At 36.9% G+C, this 24363-nt stretch overlaps 1 protein-coding gene across 4 annotated transcripts in view; it reads left to right on the top strand.

Moving 5' to 3' along the window:
- Positions 1–24363, top strand: part of LOC124216907 (very long chain fatty acid elongase AAEL008004) — a 54245-nt gene that overhangs the window by 15304 nt on the left and 14578 nt on the right. For 3 of the 4 annotated variants that reach the window (XM_046622009.2, XM_046622007.2, XM_046622008.2), the window contains exon 2: positions 23027–23146. In XM_046622009.2, coding sequence (XP_046477965.1) covers positions 23027–23146 — 120 coding nt within the window. Of the gene's footprint in view, positions 1–14623; positions 15046–23026; positions 23147–24363 lie in introns of those variants that run through there. The other variant, XM_046622010.2, reaches the window with a different exon arrangement.

The raw sequence follows: 24363 nt of genomic DNA, 5'->3' as shown, positions 1-24363 counted from the left end.
GTAAGTTTGACTTAGCTGTTATTACTTTCGGCTATAAGGTTATGCAACTATTATTACGTGCATATATGTATGTATATATACGTATAATAATAACTTATACCCATACAAACATTTTTTTTTCTCAACTTAACCTACTTATAAAATTTAACGTGGTGTTTACACGATATTACTTAATATACATATATTTTATGTATGTGAATGATAAACGCGTTTACCCGTAATACTAGTTTCATTTTATCGATGCATTTTACAGTATATTGGTATTATACCTGGTAGGTAATTACAAATATATATATATATATATACATATATACACATGAAGTATTCCATGCCAACTGAGAGGACATTTTCCCTGACCCTCGCCAATTTGCTTCATTATTTTTTATATGATTCTAAAATCTAAAAAAAGCACTCACCATTTTTTTCAGATTTTTCGTCCCAACAATTCTTTTTTAAAAAATGTTACAAACCCTTTTACGGTCCTGAAAAAAAAAAAACGCCATTTTTTATTTTTTTTACAAAAATTCACATAATTTCTGGGTCCCAAAACAAACATTTCGAGCCATAGTTCAGAGTGGAGAATTTATTTTTTGTATTTTTTAAATATTTTTTTAAGGGAATAATTTTTCTTATTTTGTATGTACTATCTAATAATAATTCCTAACGGCCCGGCATTTGCCAAACTAATGGATTTTTTCGGTTTAACAATGATTTATAATCGAAATAGTTAGAATGCTCAATTTTTCTTTTAATTTTTCTGGAATCGGCTTGGACGATAAATGTCTTAAGAAGGTTGGCTCGCCTTGTCAAAATGATAAGAATGAGTTAAAATTTTTCAGGAATATACCTCCATGGGGATCACGCATCTATATCTGTATATATATATATATATATATATGTATATACATACACCTGCCTAAAATCGAGGGAAATTTGTATTTATTAAATCTCGATGTAGTCAACGCTTCTTCGCATTATAATATAAATCTATACGCAAGATGCGTGTATTAAGTAACAGAGATTGAGAAAATTAATGCGAAAGTGACAAGCTTGTAATCACTGTCCACGTGTATCGCGTAAAAGCCTTTCAATAAGGTGGTCATAATCTTAACCTATCGCGGGGAAAACATTTTAGCGATACATGAGAGTATTAACGCCTGTGACAGTCGGGTCAGAAAATTAATGATCACTACAGGGCAAAACTGCCGTCAATTATAGACACCTGTGTGTATAATTTAGCTTGTACTTTGAAATGATTTTTTTATTTTTTGTTTTTTTGTTTGTTTTTTTTTCATCTGTACGTACATATAGGTATGTATATCACCTTCCTACAACCTGTTTTAACATAACTGTTTGAAAAAAGTAAGTCGTTTGTTTACTCGGTAATATACTCATTATATATGCAAATCAGAGGTCATTTTCGTTAGAATCTAATCATTAGAACGTAATCGATCTCTCATGATCAATTACTTTCCTGTTTTCATCGAATACGTCAAAACTCGCCGGACGTATGAAAGCTCAGAAAAATTTCCATTCATCACCTGTATAGTTTCATAATAATGATATATATATATATATATATATATATATACATATATTAATCGTAGATGTACACGTCGAACGGAAAAAAATCGTCAGGTTCTAGAAATTGTAATCAAAAAGTCAGTTGCTGCTGTTTTTCCCTCGATGTTTTGTTATTAAAATCTCATCAGTTTGCCGCTTGTGTTTTCATTCTATTCTATGATTTATTTCAAACGATTGACACGTGAAATATTTGCGCGCTCAGCGAATCGCAGAAAAATAGTCGGAGAGAGATATAAAAAATAAAAAAATACACGAATCGCGTCGAGCGCATGTGAATTATCATAACGCAAATTAACGACGAATGCAACTGATTACGTTACACGCGGTGTTATATTTATAATAATCAATCGAAGAATGAGGTACACGTGTATACGTGTGCGATGCGTGTGTATTGTAATATGGTTGGATATTTCAAAATTTTCACGTTCCGGATTCTGCAACGTTACTCGTTTATATACGGTCACATTCTATATTGTGCAATAATCTACATTATATCCAATCGTCGAGGCTCGTTGCGTAAATTGAAATTTCTATTTTCCTTTTTTTCTTCTTTACTCTTCTTTACTCTTCACTCTATCCTCTTCTCCTGCTATTATTCCTGGTCGAAAGTCTCTGCGCGGAATAAAATTTTATCATCGTAATTATGATAGCAATTCGATCGACCATTGCAATTTTCAGATTATACGTATCTATTATATATATCCCAAAGAAAAATAATATATATATATATATATATATATTTATGTATCAACTTTCAAAAAAATGGACAATCTATTCCCGTTTGACGAGGGTAAATATATATATATATATATGTCTATATATGTGCGTGTGTGTTTTAAAAATTATTTTTCGTTTTTCGAATTATTTTCTCTTAACCAAACATACTTGAATTAATATATTATACAGATATTTATTGGTAAAGCGATATATGGGCGTGGATACATGTGTGAATATACCTATACGTGTTTTGCAATAATTCGTTGACTTGGAAAGTCTCGTTCGCAAGAAAAAAATATCTGGAAACTTCTTCTGCACGGATGCGTAGGCATACGGTACGGTGGAGAAATTGTACGCAACTGCGTGATTGAAAATTTCGATCTATGGATAATTGAAATAAGTCAATTACAAGCCAATTTCGAGGACCGACTCTGACCCTCAAACTTCTTACATGTTTGTTATTCAAGAAACGAGCTTGTGATAAAATAACCCTCAAATTTAATGTTGAATTTTAATTAACCGTAGTTCTAATATTTACAATTTATTATACGCTGTTGCGAAATCTCTGCATTCAACGTCTAATACATTTTCAGCTCTGTGCGTGTCAATTTTTTGTTTGCTTTTTTCATTTCGTCAAACTCGCCTTTGAGGAAATTAAAATTACCGTGTTTTTCAAACAACAATATTTAAACTCACGTCTGAAGAAATTGAAATTGTCTTGTTTTTCAATATACCCAGAATCGTTTGCATATATTATCCAGTATAACGTGTAACTTCATAATATGTAACGTTAAATTTTGAAAATCTCAACAAAAGACATTTTTTCCTTGTATTTTTTTTTTTTTTCTTCATTTCTTTTCGCTCTTATGCGAAAATCATCGCCACTTCCGTTGCAAGATCGTTTCCATCGTGGAGTGAAAATCTCGACGTTTATGTACCCGAAATAAAACAAGGTTACGAACTTTTAAGATTGACAACACGTCGTATCACGTACGATATCGAATGTTACGCATTCTGTAAAAGGGTAAAAACAAAAAAAATAGAAACGAAAAAATTGATAAAAAAAAAAAAAAAAAACCCCGTCTACCGACAGATTTAAACGCGGACGAAGGTTACGAGTTATCGAAAATAAGCGTGCCTACATATTGCAACGTGATTACAGTTATATCCGGAAGATTGCGGGGAATTAGAAGAGAGATAGAGCGAGAGAGAGAAAGAGAGAGAAAATGAAAGAGAAAGACCGTGGAACAGAATAAATTAATTCTGTCACACAGCAGAAAAAAAAAAGTCGCGGATACGTTCGACTTTTTGTTATATCAGATAGTAATAAACACCCGAGTTTTGGCTCGAGGAATAGAAAAAAAAAAGAAAAGAAAATCAAACAAACACGCGATCGAAAATTCGAATTGACAAGAATGAAGAAGAAAAAAAAAAAAAAAAAACGCCCGATCGATTTACTTTCTGCAAAAAAAAAAATAATCAAAAATAAAAAAAACACACCCATAGAAACGTCTGTGATAGGATTCGAGGACAAATTTCAATATGCTTATATGTAACATAAACGCTGGGAGAAACGGTTTCTCGTGTGTGTTTATAACTGACGTACAGGATCTATGATCAGTGATTTCCATATTGTCCTTTATTCTTGTATTCTTTTTTTTGTTTTTTTTTTCTCTGATCGCTCAAAAACGATACGTTTGTTTTAAAAAATCTTCGTTTTATCCTAAGTAACAAATTCGATGTACGTGCATTATTTTATAATATGATTCTCTGCGGGAAGAGTTTTTTTCACCCGACGTGTCATCTTGTATCATATTTTTTTTTTTTTTTTTCTTTTACAGGATCGCAGAAAAAATGAGACAGAAAAAAAAAAAGAAACGAGGTTTCGATACCTTCTCGATTTATATTTATATACTCATATTTACTCAATGAAAGAAATTTCAGTCTAAGCCTCTTGCATGCTGTATATAATATGTTTCTTGCGGAAAACAATTTTTGTTTTGTATTGCTCGGTTAGTAATTTAATTTTTTTTTTTTAATTTTTCTATCGCTATTCTTGCCACTTGGCTTTGGTATTTACGATTTTCATAGAGTCGTAAAAATCGAAGCAAGTCGAAGAAGTTCCCACGGTGTAAACGCGAAGCATGCATACTTATAATATATATCGTATTGGCGCGAAACTCCGCTGAGAACTCTCGATCTCTAGTTTCATGAAATTTCATCTTCGGTCCACTTTCACTGTACTTTTGTACCAGCCTCGATATTACGTACAAAACACTCCATCCCACATTTAAAGTGCGGATGGTTGAGTTTATGAAAATATTCTAAAACTTTAGTCTTGGAATGTTAGTCGTCAAACATGCCGAGTGTCAATTTTTGAAAAACAGTTCAAGCTGCTTAACTATTTTCTATGATGTTCGATTCAATTTCAGTGTATTCTTGTTATATTTTTTTTTCGAGGTAACGGGAGTCTTTGATTATTAATCGATATTGAAAATCGAGTCGTTTTATCAATTGTATTACAAGATAGTCGTACATTAAGGTATTCATCAAATCATCGTATCGCAGGGAACTCTTTCAAAATACAAAAATATTATGAAATACGAGAATTATAAGCATATATGTATACAATATGTGTACTCTTCAATGGATCATTTTAATCTGAAGAGTGTATTTTCTACAAATTCATTGAAATACGTTTTTTTTATCACGTTGACATCTTCAAATATTTAATCCACATCATTGAACTAATGTTGAACGACAATAAGAACATCTGTTTTACCGATTTTTAATGAAATAAGCCATTGCGCGGAGTGAAATCGATCGGATCTACTGGGTTTCTAGCAATTTCGACGACATTCCAAACGGATCACCGACATACATCCAAGCTTTTGCTGATAATTTCACTAATCACAATTTCTTCATTTTCAAAAAGACCCAATTCGTAACTTACGGTTACGCTAATTCGACAATAATGACCCAATGTCCGGCTATATCTTATTGTTAATATAATTAAGTATAAAAAGTATCAATTTTCCGCCGACATGCAACCTCTTAGTCTAGTTGTATGAAAATATCCGGCCAACAACCGTCCATAATTCGCTGTTATAAATCAATCCTAATAATTATTACAACGCCATATTATTGATTAGTCACATGGAAAAATTTCGCCGGGCGGCGTGCAGGACTGTAAATTTTGCGTAAACCACTTTTCACTTTTCGCTCGCCCCCTTCAGTCACTCGGAGTGCTCAAGCTGGGTTACACAACGAATCTTTAGACGGGTAAATCGACATCCACGTCCAAATCGAAACCCGCAAATTAGTTGTCGAAGTGATCGTCCATAGAATACGGTATAGGCGCCGTTTGTGACCAGTGCGCCATCTTTTGCCAACCATGTAAAGCGTTTCAATTGTTTTTGGTACTAGAAATCTATTCAATTATTCATTGAATCAGGAGAAAATCTTTCGCGGTATAGGTATGTCCATGGCACTTCTGACCACTCAATTACTTGAAAATCTAAGTTTACAACCGTCAGAGCCAACCTAACACTTTTGTGCCGTTTGTGCCCAGGCTTTCATTTATATGCAATTGATACGGCCACAAATGGATTAATTTATGGCCATGTACGGTAATAGTGACCAAACATTTTGTTAGATACGCTTGATATGGATCAATTTATGGCCACGTACGGTAATAATAGCCATATATGGTACTCTTGCCCTAAACGAATTTCCAGGTTTTTATTTATGTGCAATTGATTTGGCCATAAATGGATCAATTTGTGGCCACATAGGGTACTAGTGGCCATTTTCGGTACTTCTGTCCTAAACGTGTTTCCAGGTTCTTATTGACATGCAATTGATTTCGCCATAAATGGATCAATTTATGGCCACATAGGGTATTACTGGCCATTTATGGTACTTTTGCCCTAAACGTATTTCCAGGTTTTTATTTATATGCAATGGATATGGCCATAAATAGATCAATTTATGGCCACATACGGTAATAATAGCCATATATGGTACTTTTGCCCTAAACGAATTTCCAGGATTTTATTTATATGCAATTGATTTGGCCATAAATGGATCAATTTATGGCCACATAGGGTACTAGTGGCCATTTTCGGTACTTCTGTCCTAAACGTGTTTCCAGGTTCTTATTGACATGCAATTGATTTGGCCATAAATGGATCAATTTATGGCCACATTGGGTATTACTGGCCATTTATGGTACTTTTGCCCTAAACGTATTTCCAGGTTTTTATTTATATGCAATGGATATGGCCATAAATGGATCAATTTATGGCCACATACGGTAATAATAGCCATATATGGTACTTTTGCCCTCAACGAATTTCCAGGTTTTTATTTATATGCAATCGATTTGGCCATAAATGGATCAATTTATGGCCACACAGGGTACTAGTGGCCATTTTCGGTACTTCTGTCCTAAACGTGTTTCCAGGTTCTTATTGACATGCAATTGATTTGGCCATAAATGGATCAATTTATGGCCACATAGGGTACTACTGGCCATTTATGGTACTTTTGGCCTAAACGTATTTCCAGATTTTTATTCTTATGCAAATGGCACGGATCAATTTATGGCCACATAGGGTATTAAAGTGTCCTAAAATGGTACATTTTCCCTAAGTATTATATCGACGTACAGAGAGACAATATTATCCTCCTACCTGATACAGCGGCACGCTGTATATTGTGCCTAATTTCTGGTCGTTCACACGCATGACATGCCCGAATGTCACATGAAGCAGTTGGTACAGTAATATGACCACACACCTCATGCACAGCCTAAACAAGCCCAAGACCCAAGAGTAGCCGTGATTGCTACTCGTCCCCAAAGTTGGTCACTCGGCCGTTCGGCGAATCGCCTCGCGACATATAATATATTATACACCTATGTTTGCGGGCGTTTCTGTTACCAATAACAATTGCACCGTATAATCGATGAGTGCGCATTATGCGGCTCATGCACAGTGTGCCAAGGCCGTTCCTCGAATGCTGTTAATTCTAACCGATGTGTACTCCTTAATTTCGTATCAGGGGCTTTCATCCCGTCGACGGAGAATCAACGACGCACCTCGAACAAATTTCGGCCCCTTGCAGGTAAATCTCTGCGTGAACGTTGATTTGTATTTATTTATTTATTTATTTTTTTATTGTTAAATCCAAATTCCATAAAATTCACGTAACCTTCACCATCGACTTATTTCTCATGTCGAAACTAATCAACGACAGGTTTTTCCCTAATTTTTAAATTCTTCGCAATTTTGTCATCGTCTTTCAGCCAAGGCGCAACAAGTCAACATCCTCAAACACGGAGGATGCAATTCGTACTATACGCACGTGTACCCGTCGTCATTATTTCGTGTGAATTTTTTTTTGCAATCGCAAAGACCGAAATTTGCTTAAATTTAGCCATTACTTGAAACGTATGATAAATCGTAAAATGACGTGTCAATAGTTTAATTTGCGCAACGGATGGCTTAATGCGCAGGTTATAAAAATTATAATCGATACAAACAATGATGTATTATATGTAACATATATACATATGTGTATATTATACTTATTTATTTATTTTATGTGATTGCAATTGTATTTTGTTTTTTTTACAGTAACAGTATTTACGACGCGGGATCAATCGTGCACTGGCATGACGCGGCAATATTGATTTCAATGTCGTTCGAATGAAAAAAAATAAATAAAAAATAAAAAAAAAACAGAGAAAAAGTCGAAGAATATAAACAATAATAGCCAGGAGCGTTGAACGCCAGTTAGTTAATCCTTGCAACTTTCACGTGCAGAGTTGGAAGAGTTGGAGCTCCAAGTGTCAATATTAAATCGATACAAGTGTAAGTAAATCGCGGAGATATTTTAAACAACAACGGAACGATCTTGAAACGCGGAGATGAATTTCCGTCCGTCGAGCAGCGGCTCAACTTTTTAATGATCATCGGTAATTAAATTATCCGTCAGCGCGGAGGACGGACAGTGTAATAGTTTAAAACCGGAGGGTCAAGTTCGTTCGTACGTAGAAACGTGTTATTGAACGACGCGTGTGTATTCGTATCTAATGAATAATCCGGGATGACGTCAAAGGGAATTTTCCTTCTACGTATATTTAATCACGTTTGTGGAATTCCGTGAACTTGATGTAACTATAGAGATTATTCATCTCAATTTCGTCAAGGAACATGTATAATTTCGGACGACGAATCCTTTTCGCATCACTTTTCCTTCCGAACTCGGACTTAATATCGGTTGAAAAACGATTCCCATTTTTTTTTTTTTTTTTCTTCCTTTTCTCAACTCGAAATATTTTTCAGGAAGAAAATAATCGACGAGGAATAAATAATTATGAAAAAAAGAAAAGAGCGAATAAAATTGTGCGAGGCCACAAAAACTGTCAGAAAATTTACCGTGTCAACAAAAGTCAGCACCGATTAGAGTGAAATTAAATATCATCGGTGTAAATCGTTCGTTCTTCGTGTTACATTTAACATCGAATTTCTAAGAGTGTAGGGAATAATGTCCGACGGTGAAATGAATTTTATTTTATAATTTAGTTCTACAGGTTAATGTTATAATTGAATTTTTGTTCAATGCAGCCATTCAAGCCACTTCGCGTGTATCCGTGAAGCGAAATCATTCGTCTGAATATTTAAACATGAGTTTTACTGTTTCACCGTATCACCTACATATTAAAATGTTTTGTTTATTCGAGTTGCCTGCAATTTTTTCACTGTTTACCGCAGACCGCAATTTGAGGTAAAAAGTTGTACGACGTAAAAGACGCGGTGTTAATAAGTTTGGCGCGTAAATTTTCTGGATAGATGTAGCCGAAATTTGGATGAATCGAACGAACCGAAAAGATTCGAGAGCCGATAATGAATCGGTTTTTAATGAAAAATCATCATCGCGACGTTTGTCCGAGAGGTAAAAGTCTTTCGTTAAAGTTGGCAGAACTTCTGCCGCCTCTTTGATTTTTTAACGACGATAAAACTTGGCCTGTATATCGGGAATCGAACGAACCGCTTAAGATGTAAGAAATATTAAGGTGATGACTAATCGCCGACATTCACGCTAGACCGAGTAACGCAAAAAGTTGACCACTTACTTGTTTCCTCAACTGTTATTCAAACATCGTTCTCCGATTTGGTGCTGCAGAATCGTAATGGGGGAATATGCAAAATATACTATTTACGTATAATAAAAAGATACAGAAGGAGAGATAGAAGAGGAAAAAAAAATTCAGCGCAGGTATACACGAGCAGCGTGGGATTTTTCAATAAACAATTATCGTAAAGATATTTATTATAGACACTCAAGTAACGATAATTGCCTATTCGTCTACTTTTTTTCGCCATATTTCAATTTAATTTGCTCTTCCTTCTTCGCTGTATCCTTTAATTGACGAGCAAACTACAGTATAACATTTCATTTGTTGCAGTACCTAGAAAAATTTGGGTAAAACAGGTATCGTTACAAAAAACTGTTCGAATATTGTTGAAATTACGAAAAACGAGGTAGGCCTAACCATTTTGCGCCATTATCGATCCTTTTTTGGTAATTGCGAGGCAAAATTAGTTTCTGAGGTTTACTCTACTTTTTTTATTTAAACACGGCTTTAACGTCAAAAATGGTAAAAAATGAAAATAGTTGAGGAATAAAAATTTCTCTCAGTGTACATGACGTGGGACGAAATTGATACTCACGTACATCGAATTGTAAATCGAATTGATTTATAATTTCAACTTCTGCAGAAACAAGTCCAAAAATCAATTTGTCAAATCCTGCACGAAATCCGGGCACGTCCCTGAAAGCTTGGATGATTTGCCAAATGTTAGATCTATCTAGAAATATTAGGTATATCTGTATTATTATGTACGTAATGTAATCCCGTAGTTTGTACTGCATCGACTGAGTTATACGTGTCGGATGACCTTACGAATTTTTAGCAGCTATATTTACCCCGAGTTGATCATTTCACATTATTTGCACACTAGGAAATACAAGATTATTTTAATGTCATACCCACGTAAATATACTTATCCAGCAGCAGCTTCCGCGCTCGTTTATGCACGCATTTTTTTAAACATCTATAATTATTGTTATTATAAATAACAGTAGAGGTTGCGTCAAGAGGCCGATAATATAACCTAAGCGTCAAATGTCCTCGTAATTATTATACTCGATTTTTTTTCTTTCCTTTTATCTCCACGCTATCTGCAATTTTTATTACACATCAGCGATTATTGCAGTAAGAAAAATCGGCGTGTGATTGACTTTGACAAATTTCCTAAACACCGCGATTAATTTGCATGCAAAACGGTGGGTAAAGCTGTATTAATTATTGTGCCGAAAAAATCCCAATTCCTCGATTCAATAAAATCTGCACTCCCTTTTTTCTTTTTCTCTTCACGTTTTCCCGTCAAGTTGCAGAAATAAAGAAACAAACAAAGCGCACACATTTCTTATCTTGATAATAGAACGTCAATTAAGGAAAAAATAACCCAACCCGGGGATCGGGTTCCGAATATTTTTCAACGTAAGCGTTCAAATATCGATAATTGAAACGATGACATAAATCGTGACGCGCGTGTTCTGAATTTATTTGGTGTATTAATGACATTCGACGATTATGACGGTCATGGTGATCATTTCTTTCTTTCTTACAAATGGGTTTTCACCGATTGGGGGGGTAAAAATAAGAGGGTCGATGAACGAACGTGGTTCAAAATTAAAACAGCGATCAGAAGCCTGCGACGGGTTGTGAGGAAATTATCTAATAGAAATTGAGGATTTTTCGTAGTTTTTAGACTTGGAGAATATCTGGCTGGATATCCACGTAACAATGAATATTTCAGAAAACTTTCTGAAATCTTTCATGAAAGGAAAGATACTTTTCAAAAATATTTCAAAAAAAGGTTGCTGCAAATTTAAAATGTCCGCGCCAGAAACTTGCAAAAGATTTCTTGATTGTTGTTGTTCTTAAAAATATTCTCATAATCTTTATATAAAATATTGTATCGAAAGTTTCTTAGAAAGATTTCATGTTATGTGGGATATACGCGAGGACATAGTTCCAAATTTAACTCCAGGATACAACAGAGTTGAATTCTTAAAATCTGCGAGCGCTGTGATCAGCTTCTCAAAATTTATCGATCCATCGATTTGAAATGATTAACTCGAAACGGGGATGACGCGTTACTAGTTTTTTTTTTTTTACCGTCAATGTAACATACAAATTGATTTTATCTCTTCTCTCGTACAGAAGATTTATTTTTTTTTCAAAAGCTTATTTATTCATTTGAACAGTTTATGAAGTAATCGCGTTTTTAGTATTGTTTTATTTCTGATTATGCATTATTCGATTGTTATTAGCTCAAAGTACGGACTTGTGACGTACAGTGAGTCTAATCACGGCGTTACTTTTTTACATTCACGTATTTTTGTACATGTAAAATGGTAAAAAAAAATTTAAATCATCACCAGCAGCAGCAGAATTTAATTTAAGAATGCCATAGTCGCGTTCTCAAAATTTATTGATCCATCGATTCGAAAAGGTTAAATCGGAACTGAAATGACGCGCGACCGGTTTTTTCACCTCCGATGTAACTACAACTTGATTTTTTCATTTCACTTATCTGGAGGATTTAGATTTCTTTCAAAAAATTTATCGCCCTGAACATTTTAGCATATTATTTCTGATCATGCAATATTTGACTTTTATTAGCTCAAAGTTCGGACTTTTGACGTATGGTGAGTCTAATCACGGCATCAATTTTTACATTCATAAATTTTTTATACCTGTATAATGGAAAATTTTATTAAATCATGCATGCCGATTCATGCAGATCATTGAATGATCAGCATTGGGCAGAATTTCGCTGAGGATTTTTTATCGATTTATTATTCTGCCTGTAATCTTGCGATTACATTAAAATCAATGAATTTCAAATCGTACATAGGTGATTATAAAATTAACATGAGAATGCCGGTCCGTCTGTTTTCCGGGGTTAAAGCTCAGTGTAGACAGGAAACGTGCAAACACTCAAATTTTACTACGTGCGCAAATTTCACTGCAGAAAAACTGATTAAAAATATACTAATTACGTAATCGCGTAATTACGTATTTGAAAAATTATACGCAAACGTCACTTGGAATTTCAATTGTATTTGTTAAATATTTTTTTATCAAATTTCCACCGTAGTTACTCAGATTATTTTTGAATAACCGTATGGCATTATACTTATAAAACACCCGCAGCACGTCGTTAATTCTTACCACTCTCTCGAACGAAACCGTTTGACGTACTGAACTCAGACATTACAAATACTCATCGTGTGAGCAATGATAAATATGATGATTACGGTCGTTCTATGGGTATGTGAATTAAAAATTCTGCTTCCTAATTACGGAACCGTTATCGTCCGTAATGCGAACATCGATTTAAAGCCTCCCAAGAGAAAACGGAACCAAGTAGAGCTGATTTCCGTCAACAAGAATAGTCGTCAAGGATAATCGACCGGTGATTATCAAAACAGTAAGAAAAAAAAATACGGATCCGTATGATTGGAAACAAATGATAGATATGTAAATCAACGAACGGAGATCCATAGTGCAGATCGATAGAGAGAGAGAGAGAGAGAGAGAGAGAGAGACAGAGAGAGCGAACGAATAGAAGAAGCGGAGGAAAAAAAAAAATCTTTTACGCCGAGGTAATAATAATGTCGATAAGGACTCAAATTTCTTGGTGTATGCACATATTTCAATGAGCACGTTTCGAAGCCGCTTCTCTCTCGACTGTATCCCGCATATTTTCAATTCAAGTATACGCATCAACTTTTTTTCATTCCATTCCTTTTCTCTCTCTCTCTCTCTCTCTCTCTCTCTCTCTCTCTCTCTCTCTCTCTCTCTCTCTCTCTCTCTCTCTCTTCTTTTCTTTTTCCTCGTGGCAGTCGACCTCACACGACGCAAACGCGTGCTTAAACCGATTTGCACAATATGTAAGCAACATTGCGCTGTACCGATCGAAAGAGGTATCCTCTTTTATTTACTCACTTCATGGCCAACGAAATATATTTTCAGAGCATATTATAGAGAAGGAGGAAAAATTCTAAACTATTTACATATGATTTTCCGACGGTTTGAAAGAGAAGGGAAACAAAAAAAAAAAAACAAAAAACATTTCGCAATTGTATGATAATTTGTGATGTCATTTATGTAGATGAAAAAACGATCGACTATTACGTTTCCGGTTCAAATACAATGATCGCGATTTTATGAGAATGGGAATTAAGTGAAATAGTGGAAGCGATAAAAAAAAAAAAAAAAAAAAACAAAGTAGATCAACCAAACAGTTTTCTACGTCTCAAAGATTATAAATTTAAATTTATAATTCTCGTTTTGTTTCCGATAACTTGTACAAAATATCTTGAAGTTCGTTCCGATCATTATTAAATTTCTTACCAATTATCGTTGTAATAATACCTTACACCGACATCGGAAAAAAAACGATCATTTTAAATTTTACTTTCCTCTCTTTGTGTTGCAGGATATAACAAAAGAACATGATTTTCAAATTTTCTGTTTAGAAAAGAAGAGAAAGAAAAGAAAAAAAAAAAAAAACAACAAGATTTCTATCAATCGCTTCAGTCAGGGAAACGATTGTCAGCCAAAAACCGATTTCGATGAAATTAGCACAGTTAATTCGTCACGCAAAAAAAAAAAAAAAAAAAAGAAAAAAAAAAAAAAAAAGAAAATAGGGGGGTTCAGTGCGTAATTAGAAAAAAAACTCTGCAGCTTATTCCATTTCCGATGAAGAATAATTTCTTTCCCGTTAAACTTTTCTTTTCCTCTGTGATTCTGATCTATTGGAACTTTTGTCCTCTTGAATTTATTCGCTCTTATATCCCCCAAGCTAACGCCTGCATTGTCTTTTCATTCTCCGTTGTCTTTTCGTTTATTCATGAGGAAAAAATTTCATCGAAAATTGATTAATTGGGTAAAAAAATAAAAGAAAAAATTGCAACGCCTCGCGTGTATTATTCCTTTTCTCGCGACCTTTTTCGATCGATGACGTCACTGGTGCACACGCGGACCGAGCCAACGCGGAGGAATAATTTACGGGGTTTCCGACTGCGATTGCTTACGCTCTCGAAGAGTGGAATAAACGAGGAACGCCAGCGGAAGGGCAGATTTTACTGTGGCTTATGCCTGCATGGCCAGAGGTAGAGGTAGAGGTAGTGGTGGCACCAATATGGCCGCGTGGTTAAAAGCAATGCGCCAGGGAACTGCCCGTCAGTCTTTGCGATATCTCGTTAAGAAACAAGAGGAGAGAGCGTCCGTCGGTATCGCGGCTCTTCTTTATCGCACACTTTTTTATACCATTGTAACATAAACGGATTTCGAACTTTTATACAATATAGCAATATTCAATATCGATCCGTGCGGCGGCAACTATTATTCGTACTACCAATGGCATAATTGGACATTTCTTCGAGAGACAATTTACCGATTTTATCGTTGTTGCTGGTCTCTTACATATATATATATATATATATATTATATATCTGTATTATACACACTTCTTTTATATACCGTTGTTGCACATTCGCTGATCGGACTGATCGGGAACAATCTTACAAAAAGTGCCTGTCGGAGAGTGATTTTGTGAAATTTATAACGACAGCAGTGAAGCTGGTGTCGAATTTCCGGTGAGTAAAATATGCCCAACTTGTTATTTTGTTTTTTAAAAATTCGACGTTAGATTTTGATCTACGGTAGGTACGAAGGCTTGTTGAAAGATTAGTAAAACGGCCGAGTCACGAACGAGGAGTATTGTTACGGACAAGCGTTTAGAATTCAGATCGAGTTGTAAATTGTCGCCACGAGCTGTGATCCCAAATTCCACAGATGACAAAGAAACTCATTGCTTCGATGCTCTTCCGGTCACAATTTTCAAATTCCTTTTCTGATTTCTTCGTCGATCCGGCCTGACCGTTGATAAAAACAAGACAACGAAGCCCAAGAGTGAAGATAACGAAAAATCTAACGTTACGCTCCAAACGAGTGTAAAACTGTTGTACACAATTAAGTTATACACCGTATTTTCCTCTCTCTCTCTCTCTATCTCACTATGAAACATACAAACGTTTCGACGATATCGAATGCTTTTGATCGTCGGTTCCGAGCCCGAGGCGTAGGTGTTTTCGCGTAGTTATTTGAAATTTGTAATATGTCGAAATTTGAGAAGCAAGTGGTCGGTTTCGTCCTCGGTGTCCGGAGCCTGAGGGGAAATTCGCGAGACCTCCTCGTAGTTTTAAACGGTTTTGAAATCGACATTAGAAATCCTTCCGTCCTCCTATCGGTGATCCAGCTTTGAGTAAAAATCCGGGCAACTTGTCGGGGCGTTGAAGTTAATACCAATGCGCGCGGCTTTGGACAGCCTCATCGTGAAACCCAAGATCAAGATCCAGCCGCGAAGGTGAACCACTATACCCAGTCAACATCGCGTGCAGACTGTTCCTGTTTTACACACAAATAAATCGGCCCCGTCTCGCCTTCGCTCTTAACTCAACTTCTCACTTTCTTACCGGTCTTCTACCTACCCCGTTCACCTACCGATACTTCCGCGTTATCAATCCAGTCCAAGAGCTCTTGGACCGGACCATGATTGTAAGACAAAGGTCGCTCTTTCGCGATAAACGAAATCCAATGGATCGCCGATCGATCTTTACTACTCCGGCTCTTTCCCGATGGCACCATTAACGCGAAAAGAATCGTTAATCTCCTTCTTCGAGATTTCCTGGGTTCCGGTCCCCTGGTTCAGACATCGTCAGAAATGGACTCCGGTCGAGCGCACGGAGGATTTCATGACGGAAAACGGAGAAACGCGACGAAGACAAGACAACCGCGTTACGTAAGGCGATGAGGCCGGTCTTTCCAATTCCCGTGACCAACGTCCTCGTGGTGCCGATACGGGGCTTCTAGTGTAGGCTGGATTGCGTGGCTCGCTTATTGCTGACTACTTCGGCTGCAACTTCGTGCAGCAATGCAGCACTTTCCCTGTCCGTTGTACGGCCCCGTGATAGACCCACTCGCGTGACGTACCTACCTTGGGTATACCTGCATGTCGCGAAATAGGCATGATCGCTGTTTCTCTGCCCACGGCATTTGTCGGACAAATTGCAATTGTCACTGCAATTCGATAGAAAATTCCGGTCGACCGCATTCTTTTTTTTACCCAAGGCCCCTCGAAGTCGATTTATTTATTTTTTTTTATTTGCAAATTATCGCGATTTTTACGAGAAAATTAACCGCCATTGACCGCGATCAAAACGAACTTGGCACGTAACACGAAATAGATTTTCTTGTTACAGCTGCAAAAGGCGATTTTATTCTTTATCCGGAACTGTTGGTATTTTTTGTTTACCCGGCAAATAATTAAGACAGAAATCTACGAATGGAAAATCTTGTCAGTGGAAAAAATTATCTCACGCAGTGTGGATGATCGCATGGAATTTGTGACGTTTGTTAGAAAAATGATGGAATAGTTATGGCGAGGATAGACGTGATTAACGGAGGATCGGATGAAACTGCATATCTTGATGCACGTACCTGAAATTTCGATCGATCTCAAAAAAGTTTGTATGTTAAAGCTCTGATAATGTAAGCTCTGGAAGAATAAATGAAACTTGACGGTAGTCATCCGAAAGCAGGAAAACGTAAACCTAATTATATCGTATAATTGTAATAAATATGTGATACTTGAACGTGATGCGTCATTTGGTGAGATTCGGTGATATTAACACAGTATACACACACGGTATACACACAGAAAATACAAGTTTAATATCCTTCTTATTTTTTCCTGGTGATCTGCTCAATTTCGGAATGCAAGGCTGCGGCCTTGCTGAGATAAAAAGCGAAAAAGGATAATAATTCGGTTCAGTCTGTAGGCGAATACCTTGTACACGTAGAAAATTAAATTAGATATTTTTGACAAGTTTATATCGGCGAAGAATAATGGAACCTGAAAGGTTGAAATCTGCATATTACTCGTCGTTTTAAATATACATATTTTTTATTTCATTTTATTTCTGTCAAACATTTCATACCGAACGATTTACAGTCGAGATAGCCTTCCAGGATCGAGCATCATTGATGATCAATATCATCCGAGTCCTTCGCATTCTCCAGCCTTACGTAAAATTCGTTTACATTAGGCATACACTTTCTTTTTCATCAAATACAAAATGCCTAACGAGACGGAATTTCAGTAATTATACGATAGAGATCGCGTACATATGCATACCGACGAATGTCCATAAGCGTAAAAACTGGCCGTTGAACCCGTCGCGTCTGGACCTTGCGGTTATATGTCCTCGAGTTTAATTGTGCCCAGGGTTTGGATTTACGGACAGACAACGCAGCGGTTTACTTAATTCCGCATAGGTTTAAAAATAACTCTTTATCCGAGTTCAGCCGTCCTCATGTTCCACTTCTTCTTGCTCTCATTGTTTCTCGATCATCCTTTCTCGTTAGGAAACAGGTGTCACGCGTATAAAGTAAGTACAGTGGCAAGGTTCATTTAGTTCTTTGCGCATGATACACTCGACGAGAGTTGAACGAACGGTATAAAAAATGCACGCTTGCATTAGCCTCAAGTGCTTGCGCGAGTTCATCGACCAATAATAACTTGATTGCAATGATGAATTAGAAATTTCCCTCCCAAATCACCTCGCGTATTATCATCTCCGGCAGAGCCGGACTTTCGCAAATCTCCGGTCGATATAAAACTCGCGTAACGTTCGTATTCGCGAAACGCATTAATGGCCGCAAGGCATGTTTACGTACGCATGTCAATATGTGCGCCGATATAATATTCAAATGTCGAATGTCCAGCAGCGCGAGAAAAAAAAGAAGGAAAAAAAAAAACAAAAAAAAAAAAGAGTCGATTTCAAATAGAAAATATATACCATGCGAACTTACAGGTGAATTATAATGGTAACGAAACGATCTTCACGGTAAGTCAGCCGGAATAAAATCATACGGAAATTTCCTCGACATTCTGGACGATTAATGGATGCCGGTAAACCATCGCGTTTTGCAAATCGCCGTCTCTTATGGCGTTTCAAGGTTCGCCTCCGACGACGTGTATAATAATGCCGTAAGGACCCTCCGAGTACGAGTCTTGGTTGCAAATCGCTTGATTTTCCCTCGACTCGGACCTCGAGTCGCGGTCGTATTTATACGTAAACGACGCATCGAAATTTTAGCAAAAATTCTCTGATTCCAAAGTCTTGACGTTATTTCAGATTTAAAGTTGTCTTTTTCGTCGTGGAGTTTTTTTGGATGTTGTGCACGAGCGTATTGTTTTAATTTGCAAGAATTAGCTTCTCGTATTTTCGAAATATTTTTTCGACTCGTTCGCGAACCGTGGCGCATTTTTCACCGTTCGCATCTCTGTTTACGCGTATAATCGAAATTACGCGCGTTAGTTTCCCAAATGCTATGAAACCTCTCGTTCTCGTCGCGCTGGTTTAACAAGTACCTGTATACTCTATAACGGCGACAGAAATTTATTGCGAAAGGCGCTCACCGCGTCGGCTTTCACTCTCTTTTCAACTCACGATTCTCGAATCTTCGGAATCAAGAAGAAATTTGATACGTTTCTATTATTGTTGTTACGTGTCAGCTCGGCCTGGAAATAAAAAGAAATGATACAAGTTCCGAACGGCTTCGGACCTGATTCCATCTCGTTTTTTTTTTTTTTTTTTACTTTCCGTTTCGCTAATTTCGTTTGATAATTATATTCCGTAAACAGCTATATTCGTATTTTTTATGCGTCATTGGTTTGTTGCATTAGCGCGTTATAAAAATAAAATTGCGACAGCATTCCGAGTAATTGGTTCGATTGGCGTAGCTTGCGTTATGTCATGGAATTCGTAAATTTCGTTTACAATAACACGGTATTTTGTAACGATTTTAAATCGTTGTTCTTTTCGCGCGTCTTGTATTATATATTTATGTTATACATGTATGCACGTGGCATGCAGTCTCGATATTGCGCAAACGTGTTGTAGTATATGCATATATACATATATACACGTACAATATGAACCACAACAAAACACGACCCCATTTTCAGTATTGCTAATATATACAGTTTTCGCAATTGATTCGAGTATTTGCTTGCTCGCCGCGTGTTTTGGACAAGTTGATCGTTAATGTCGGTATAGGTGGATGATAACACATACATAAATACATTATATATTAAATGATACGTATATATGTATATATATATATATATATCATTTTGCAATGGATTCGTAATGTCGTCCTGTAATGCAAACACTGCATTTCGCACACTTTAATTATATTTCGGATAATTTAACATTACACGCATGTGTCATACCAAGTCGCAATAACTATTTTCGTATCTGAGGTATAAAGTATTATTCCCGTGATGCGAACAATATTTTCCGGCCTAATATGACGAAAAGTAATGCTTACAATTTCGTTACATGCGTGCATCATATTTTTCTAAACTTGTATCCTTCGACGATAAATTGACGTTAAAGTCTTGTTTAACTAAAAAAGTTGAGTAAACCTCAAAAACTGATTTTGCGTTTCAATTACCAAAAAATTATCGACGATAGCGCAAAATGGCTAGGCCTGCCTCGTTTTTCGCAATTCCAACAATATTCAAACAGTTTTTCTAACGATACCTGTTTCACTGAATTTGTCTAGTTACGACAACAAATGAAATTTTTCTCAGTGTACGTATTGCACGGGAAAATGCAAAAACAAAAATTTGTCATTTCATAATCGTGATTCGAGAATTGAACATCGAAATCGTTTATTCAACGGCGAAACAACGCTGCGTTCACTTGTGTCGTTAGGGAAAAATCGATGCCCCGTGAAACGGAACGCGGTCCATATCGCCTGGGATATAATCGAAGGCTAAGTCGCTCCAACGATTCGAAACGATCATTGTTATACCACCCATCGGTATATTTTTATAACCCAGCTGTCGACATTTTTTGAATTTTTATTTTTATTTTTTTTTGCTTTTCGAATTCTGTCTCTTGCAGCAAACGCGAAGTCCGAAATTATTTTCCATCTATTATAAGCGAAGTTTTTTCGAACATACATGCGCGTGTAGCAATGCGGTAGGATCGAATTGAGTAATGAATCAGGAGCACAATCGATAACGATCGAAATGTCTTTCGCCCAACGTTGACTGAGGGATTACGGATATAACCACATTCTCGATTATTGTACGTATTACGGTGATATTCGTATAGGCAGTACAGCCGTACATACTTGAAAGAACATTGCAAAACTGGTATAACATAAACATGCAACCTTGAAGGCCGTAGTCGATGCAATTGGTTATCATACTCGAGGTAGTCGACGCCTCGAATTAAAAAGAGAACTGATCTCCGTTCTAGGCGAGGCCGATAATAAAAAACAAGGAATACACGTATAACGATAAAGAATCTGAGAGAAGAAATAAAAAGCGTCGATCAAAGCCGGGATTTGCGTTAAAAGCATCAATTTTTTATGCAGCGACTTGGAGAATTTTTTTATCCGTCGAACCGTTCGATCCTCGCTTCATATCGACGGTGAGAAAAAACGGTATGGCAAGAGAAATAAAAAAATAAAAAAATAAAAAAAAATAAAAAAAAAAAAAAAAACGTATAGAAAAATAAAAGTTATCGGTTATTACAGAGCGGCGTTCGCACGTGGTGTAATCGCGTTCACCTGATGACAGACCGCCCTACGTTATTACGTATTCTACCGCAGACACGAGCAGGAACGTCGTCTTCGACCTCGTCGGGGATTTAATAGTTTTAACAGTTGCGCAAACGTTTCCGAAGGCGGGCAATGCGAGTCGAACGTTGCACGCGTGCACGCGTGATGACACCCAAGTTTCAATTGTCCCGCAAGAACCGATTGGCCTTGAGCGAGGAGAGACGCTACCTACCTGCAGACCCGACGCCGCGACGTGAGAAGCCACGTCGACGCACGTTGGAATCGTAAGTTTTTCGACACCCGTCCGTCCGTCCGTACGTTGCCACATCGGGTCGAGGTGGCGCTGCGTTGCGCTCGGGTCGCTATTTTGCTTAGTTTCGGTCATTTACTGGAGCAACGCAACGCCCCGAACGTGGTCGAGGACGCCGATCGCTGACGGGAACCAATCGGCGTGGCTGCGCGTGCTTCTTCCTTTAGGAACGCGCGCGGTGATCATCCGATCGATCGATCGATCGCTCTTGCGTCGCGTGCCGCACGCGCGATGTTGCAGCGTTAAGTAACTCGCCCTCGATCACGTATCTTCGTATTTCGTTTCGGAAACCGATCGCAACTTCTCTTCGAATCTGTTCGTCGCTAAGCGATCGACGCGTTTCTTCGTAAGCCGGAGACGTGATCGTTGCGGTTTTCTATGATACGATTTTTGCAATCGATTTCGACGATGATTCGGGGACGGTGTTTGCGACGGAAAACCGAGGTGAAAACTATTTTGCGAAAACCTTCTGCGAACCCTAGTTTTCGAGTTATTCGATATCGACGCAACGGCCAATCGGACAGGCGGCGCGTCACGTGACTCGGAAAGGCCGCTTAACCGCGCATGCGCTGTTGATCACCGCGCTCGCTTTATTCGGTAAACTTCAGGCTTGTGCGACCCGACAATCGGGCAAAGATATTTGATTCTAATTTTTCCGGGTCTCTAATTCTGGGGGGCTGCAACGCTGTAGGAACGAGTTGAGATTCGTGAAGAATTTTGACTTAACTGTCCGAAGACTGTTTTCTTACGTTGAATTGTTCTATTGTTGAATTATATCCGATTGTGCAACTCTTAGACAACCTGGGGTGAATATTTTTCACCGACGCACAGTTAAGTGCATTACCTAACTGAATTCTTAAAAATATATTATCGAACGATAGGATCGCGGATAACGAGGTATACGTCATACCTGCGTATACGAGCTCTTAATACAAGTGCGTTGAAAGTTTTTAAATTTCTCTATATATTACAACACATTTCCCTGCAACCAGACTGAAACGAGTGGTATATTGTTTTTTTCAGATTTGTCAATGAGATAAATTTTCCGTTTATATACCTAATGTATATATATTATTATTATATGTGTTAGCTACACGAGTCTGCGTGTCGTCCCAAATCCTGAGGTCGCGTATAATACAGATCGATTATAAACGTCCGATTGTGAGCTAACTGCCACGTGGCATGTATAAGCGAGGTTAATTTTAATATATTTACCCCCCTTCCCTCATAAAATCTATATATTATAAACTAAAAATCTGAAAATTCCCTCGAGTTTATCGTACACAACGAATTAATTTCACGTTTCTTTTTTGCGTACCAAAAGACCAGGAAAGTTTCGATTATGCGTCATACGCATGTGTAATTGGTACAATCGAGAGATGTAGAGAAAAAATGTTAAAGAAGTAGAAACATTTTTTCGACTCGTGCTTATGCGAACACATATGTAATATTTATATGCGTAAAAGCGAGATTGTATATTCTGCACAGACGGTGAAACACGTTGTTTGCGAAGGTCGTACGCGTTTCGTTTACGTATTACATCTAACAATAAGGTGTAACCGACAATCAACGTCGCTCCGTTCCGTATCCCTAATAATCATCCGTTACCTTATTTTCTGTTACAGAAGGAAGAACTTCGGGTTTTAACCGATCGCAACTAACGTCAGACACACCGACTTTCGTCAAAATGTCGGTCATCATGCAGTACGTCGATCAGTTTCACGAAATACTGGACAAACATGCCGGTAAGTATTTTAGTTTTTTTTATAATTTTCTTTCACAACAGAGGATTTAATTCATAATAGAGGAAATCGATTGGAAATTTTAATTACTCAATCGTTCCGTGGCGCAAGAAACGGCGTCCGTTTTTTTTTTTTCTTTTGTTCAATTTTTTTTATTCCGTCTTTCGATGTACGCGCCCAGTTTTACTCTCGTTGTAAAATACAGCGTGACGCGCAGTGTTTGCTGCCTCAGTTACTGTTTACGGAAATTAAATGAAATTGTTTGGCCAAATGCGCGCACGTATCGCAAAGGTGACTTCGAAGGACAAAAAAAAGATGTCCTCCTTTTTATTCGTTGTTTATTTTTAAAAATTGCAAACTCTTGTACAACGTATGAGTATATGTGTACAGTTATTTTACATACATTTATACATTAGCTAAGAAACGTGCAAGGTATTCCCTTATATTTGTTTTATTTTGTTTGTTTGTTTTTCTTTTTTATCAAGATTATCCTCCCGTCGCACGCGCTAAATCTTCTCAATAACAATATTGCGATTCAGGTTTTACGCAATGATGAAAACACTGCAGCAGTACTGAACCGTAATTAGTATGCGCATTGCAATAATTACCACGCTACTTATACATACAATTATCAACGATTCGATGTTAACAAACAGATGTAAATGGTACGTCGATGTAAATTTGTTATAAGTTTGAATGGACCAGGGTTAACAGGAAGTGTGCATCGTTCTTTCGTGACTGAAAATAAATAGTCAAATTTGAGAAATAATCAGAAATTAGAAATACAGGGTAGCTAATCAAAGTCGTATAAAAAATTGGTTGGAATTGTGTAAAAAAAAAAAATTAAAACTTTATTCAAATCGTGTTTGAAAATCGAGTAGAGAAGACGGTTCAATGTTTGGAACAAATAAATGTTGTTAACTATAATATCGCATCGCATGCGGCCTCGCAGTGATGTAAAAACTAAATTTGAACCTAATAAGTAATTATTTTCCATTTTCTAATAATGTTTTTCTCATTTTATTAACTGCATTGAAATATTTTACAATAAGATAATGGGAAAGGTGATTCTTGTCACTTTCGTTTGATATGCACATGTTTTTGATATTTGAATAGCGGGTCAGCAAGATATGCACATTTTCAAACAACGTCGCGGGTTTCAGCAAGTTGTCGCATGTGATGATAATTTCCCGACAAGTTTTTCCCCATTTCGAGTTCTC

The sequence above is a fragment of the Neodiprion pinetum genome, chromosome 4 (genome assembly GCF_021155775.2).
Source record: "Neodiprion pinetum isolate iyNeoPine1 chromosome 4, iyNeoPine1.2, whole genome shotgun sequence".
NCBI lineage: Eukaryota > Metazoa > Arthropoda > Insecta > Hymenoptera > Diprionidae > Neodiprion > Neodiprion pinetum.
The sequence above is the reverse complement of the archived record's forward strand: the minus strand, read 5'-3'. Positions and strand labels throughout refer to the sequence as shown.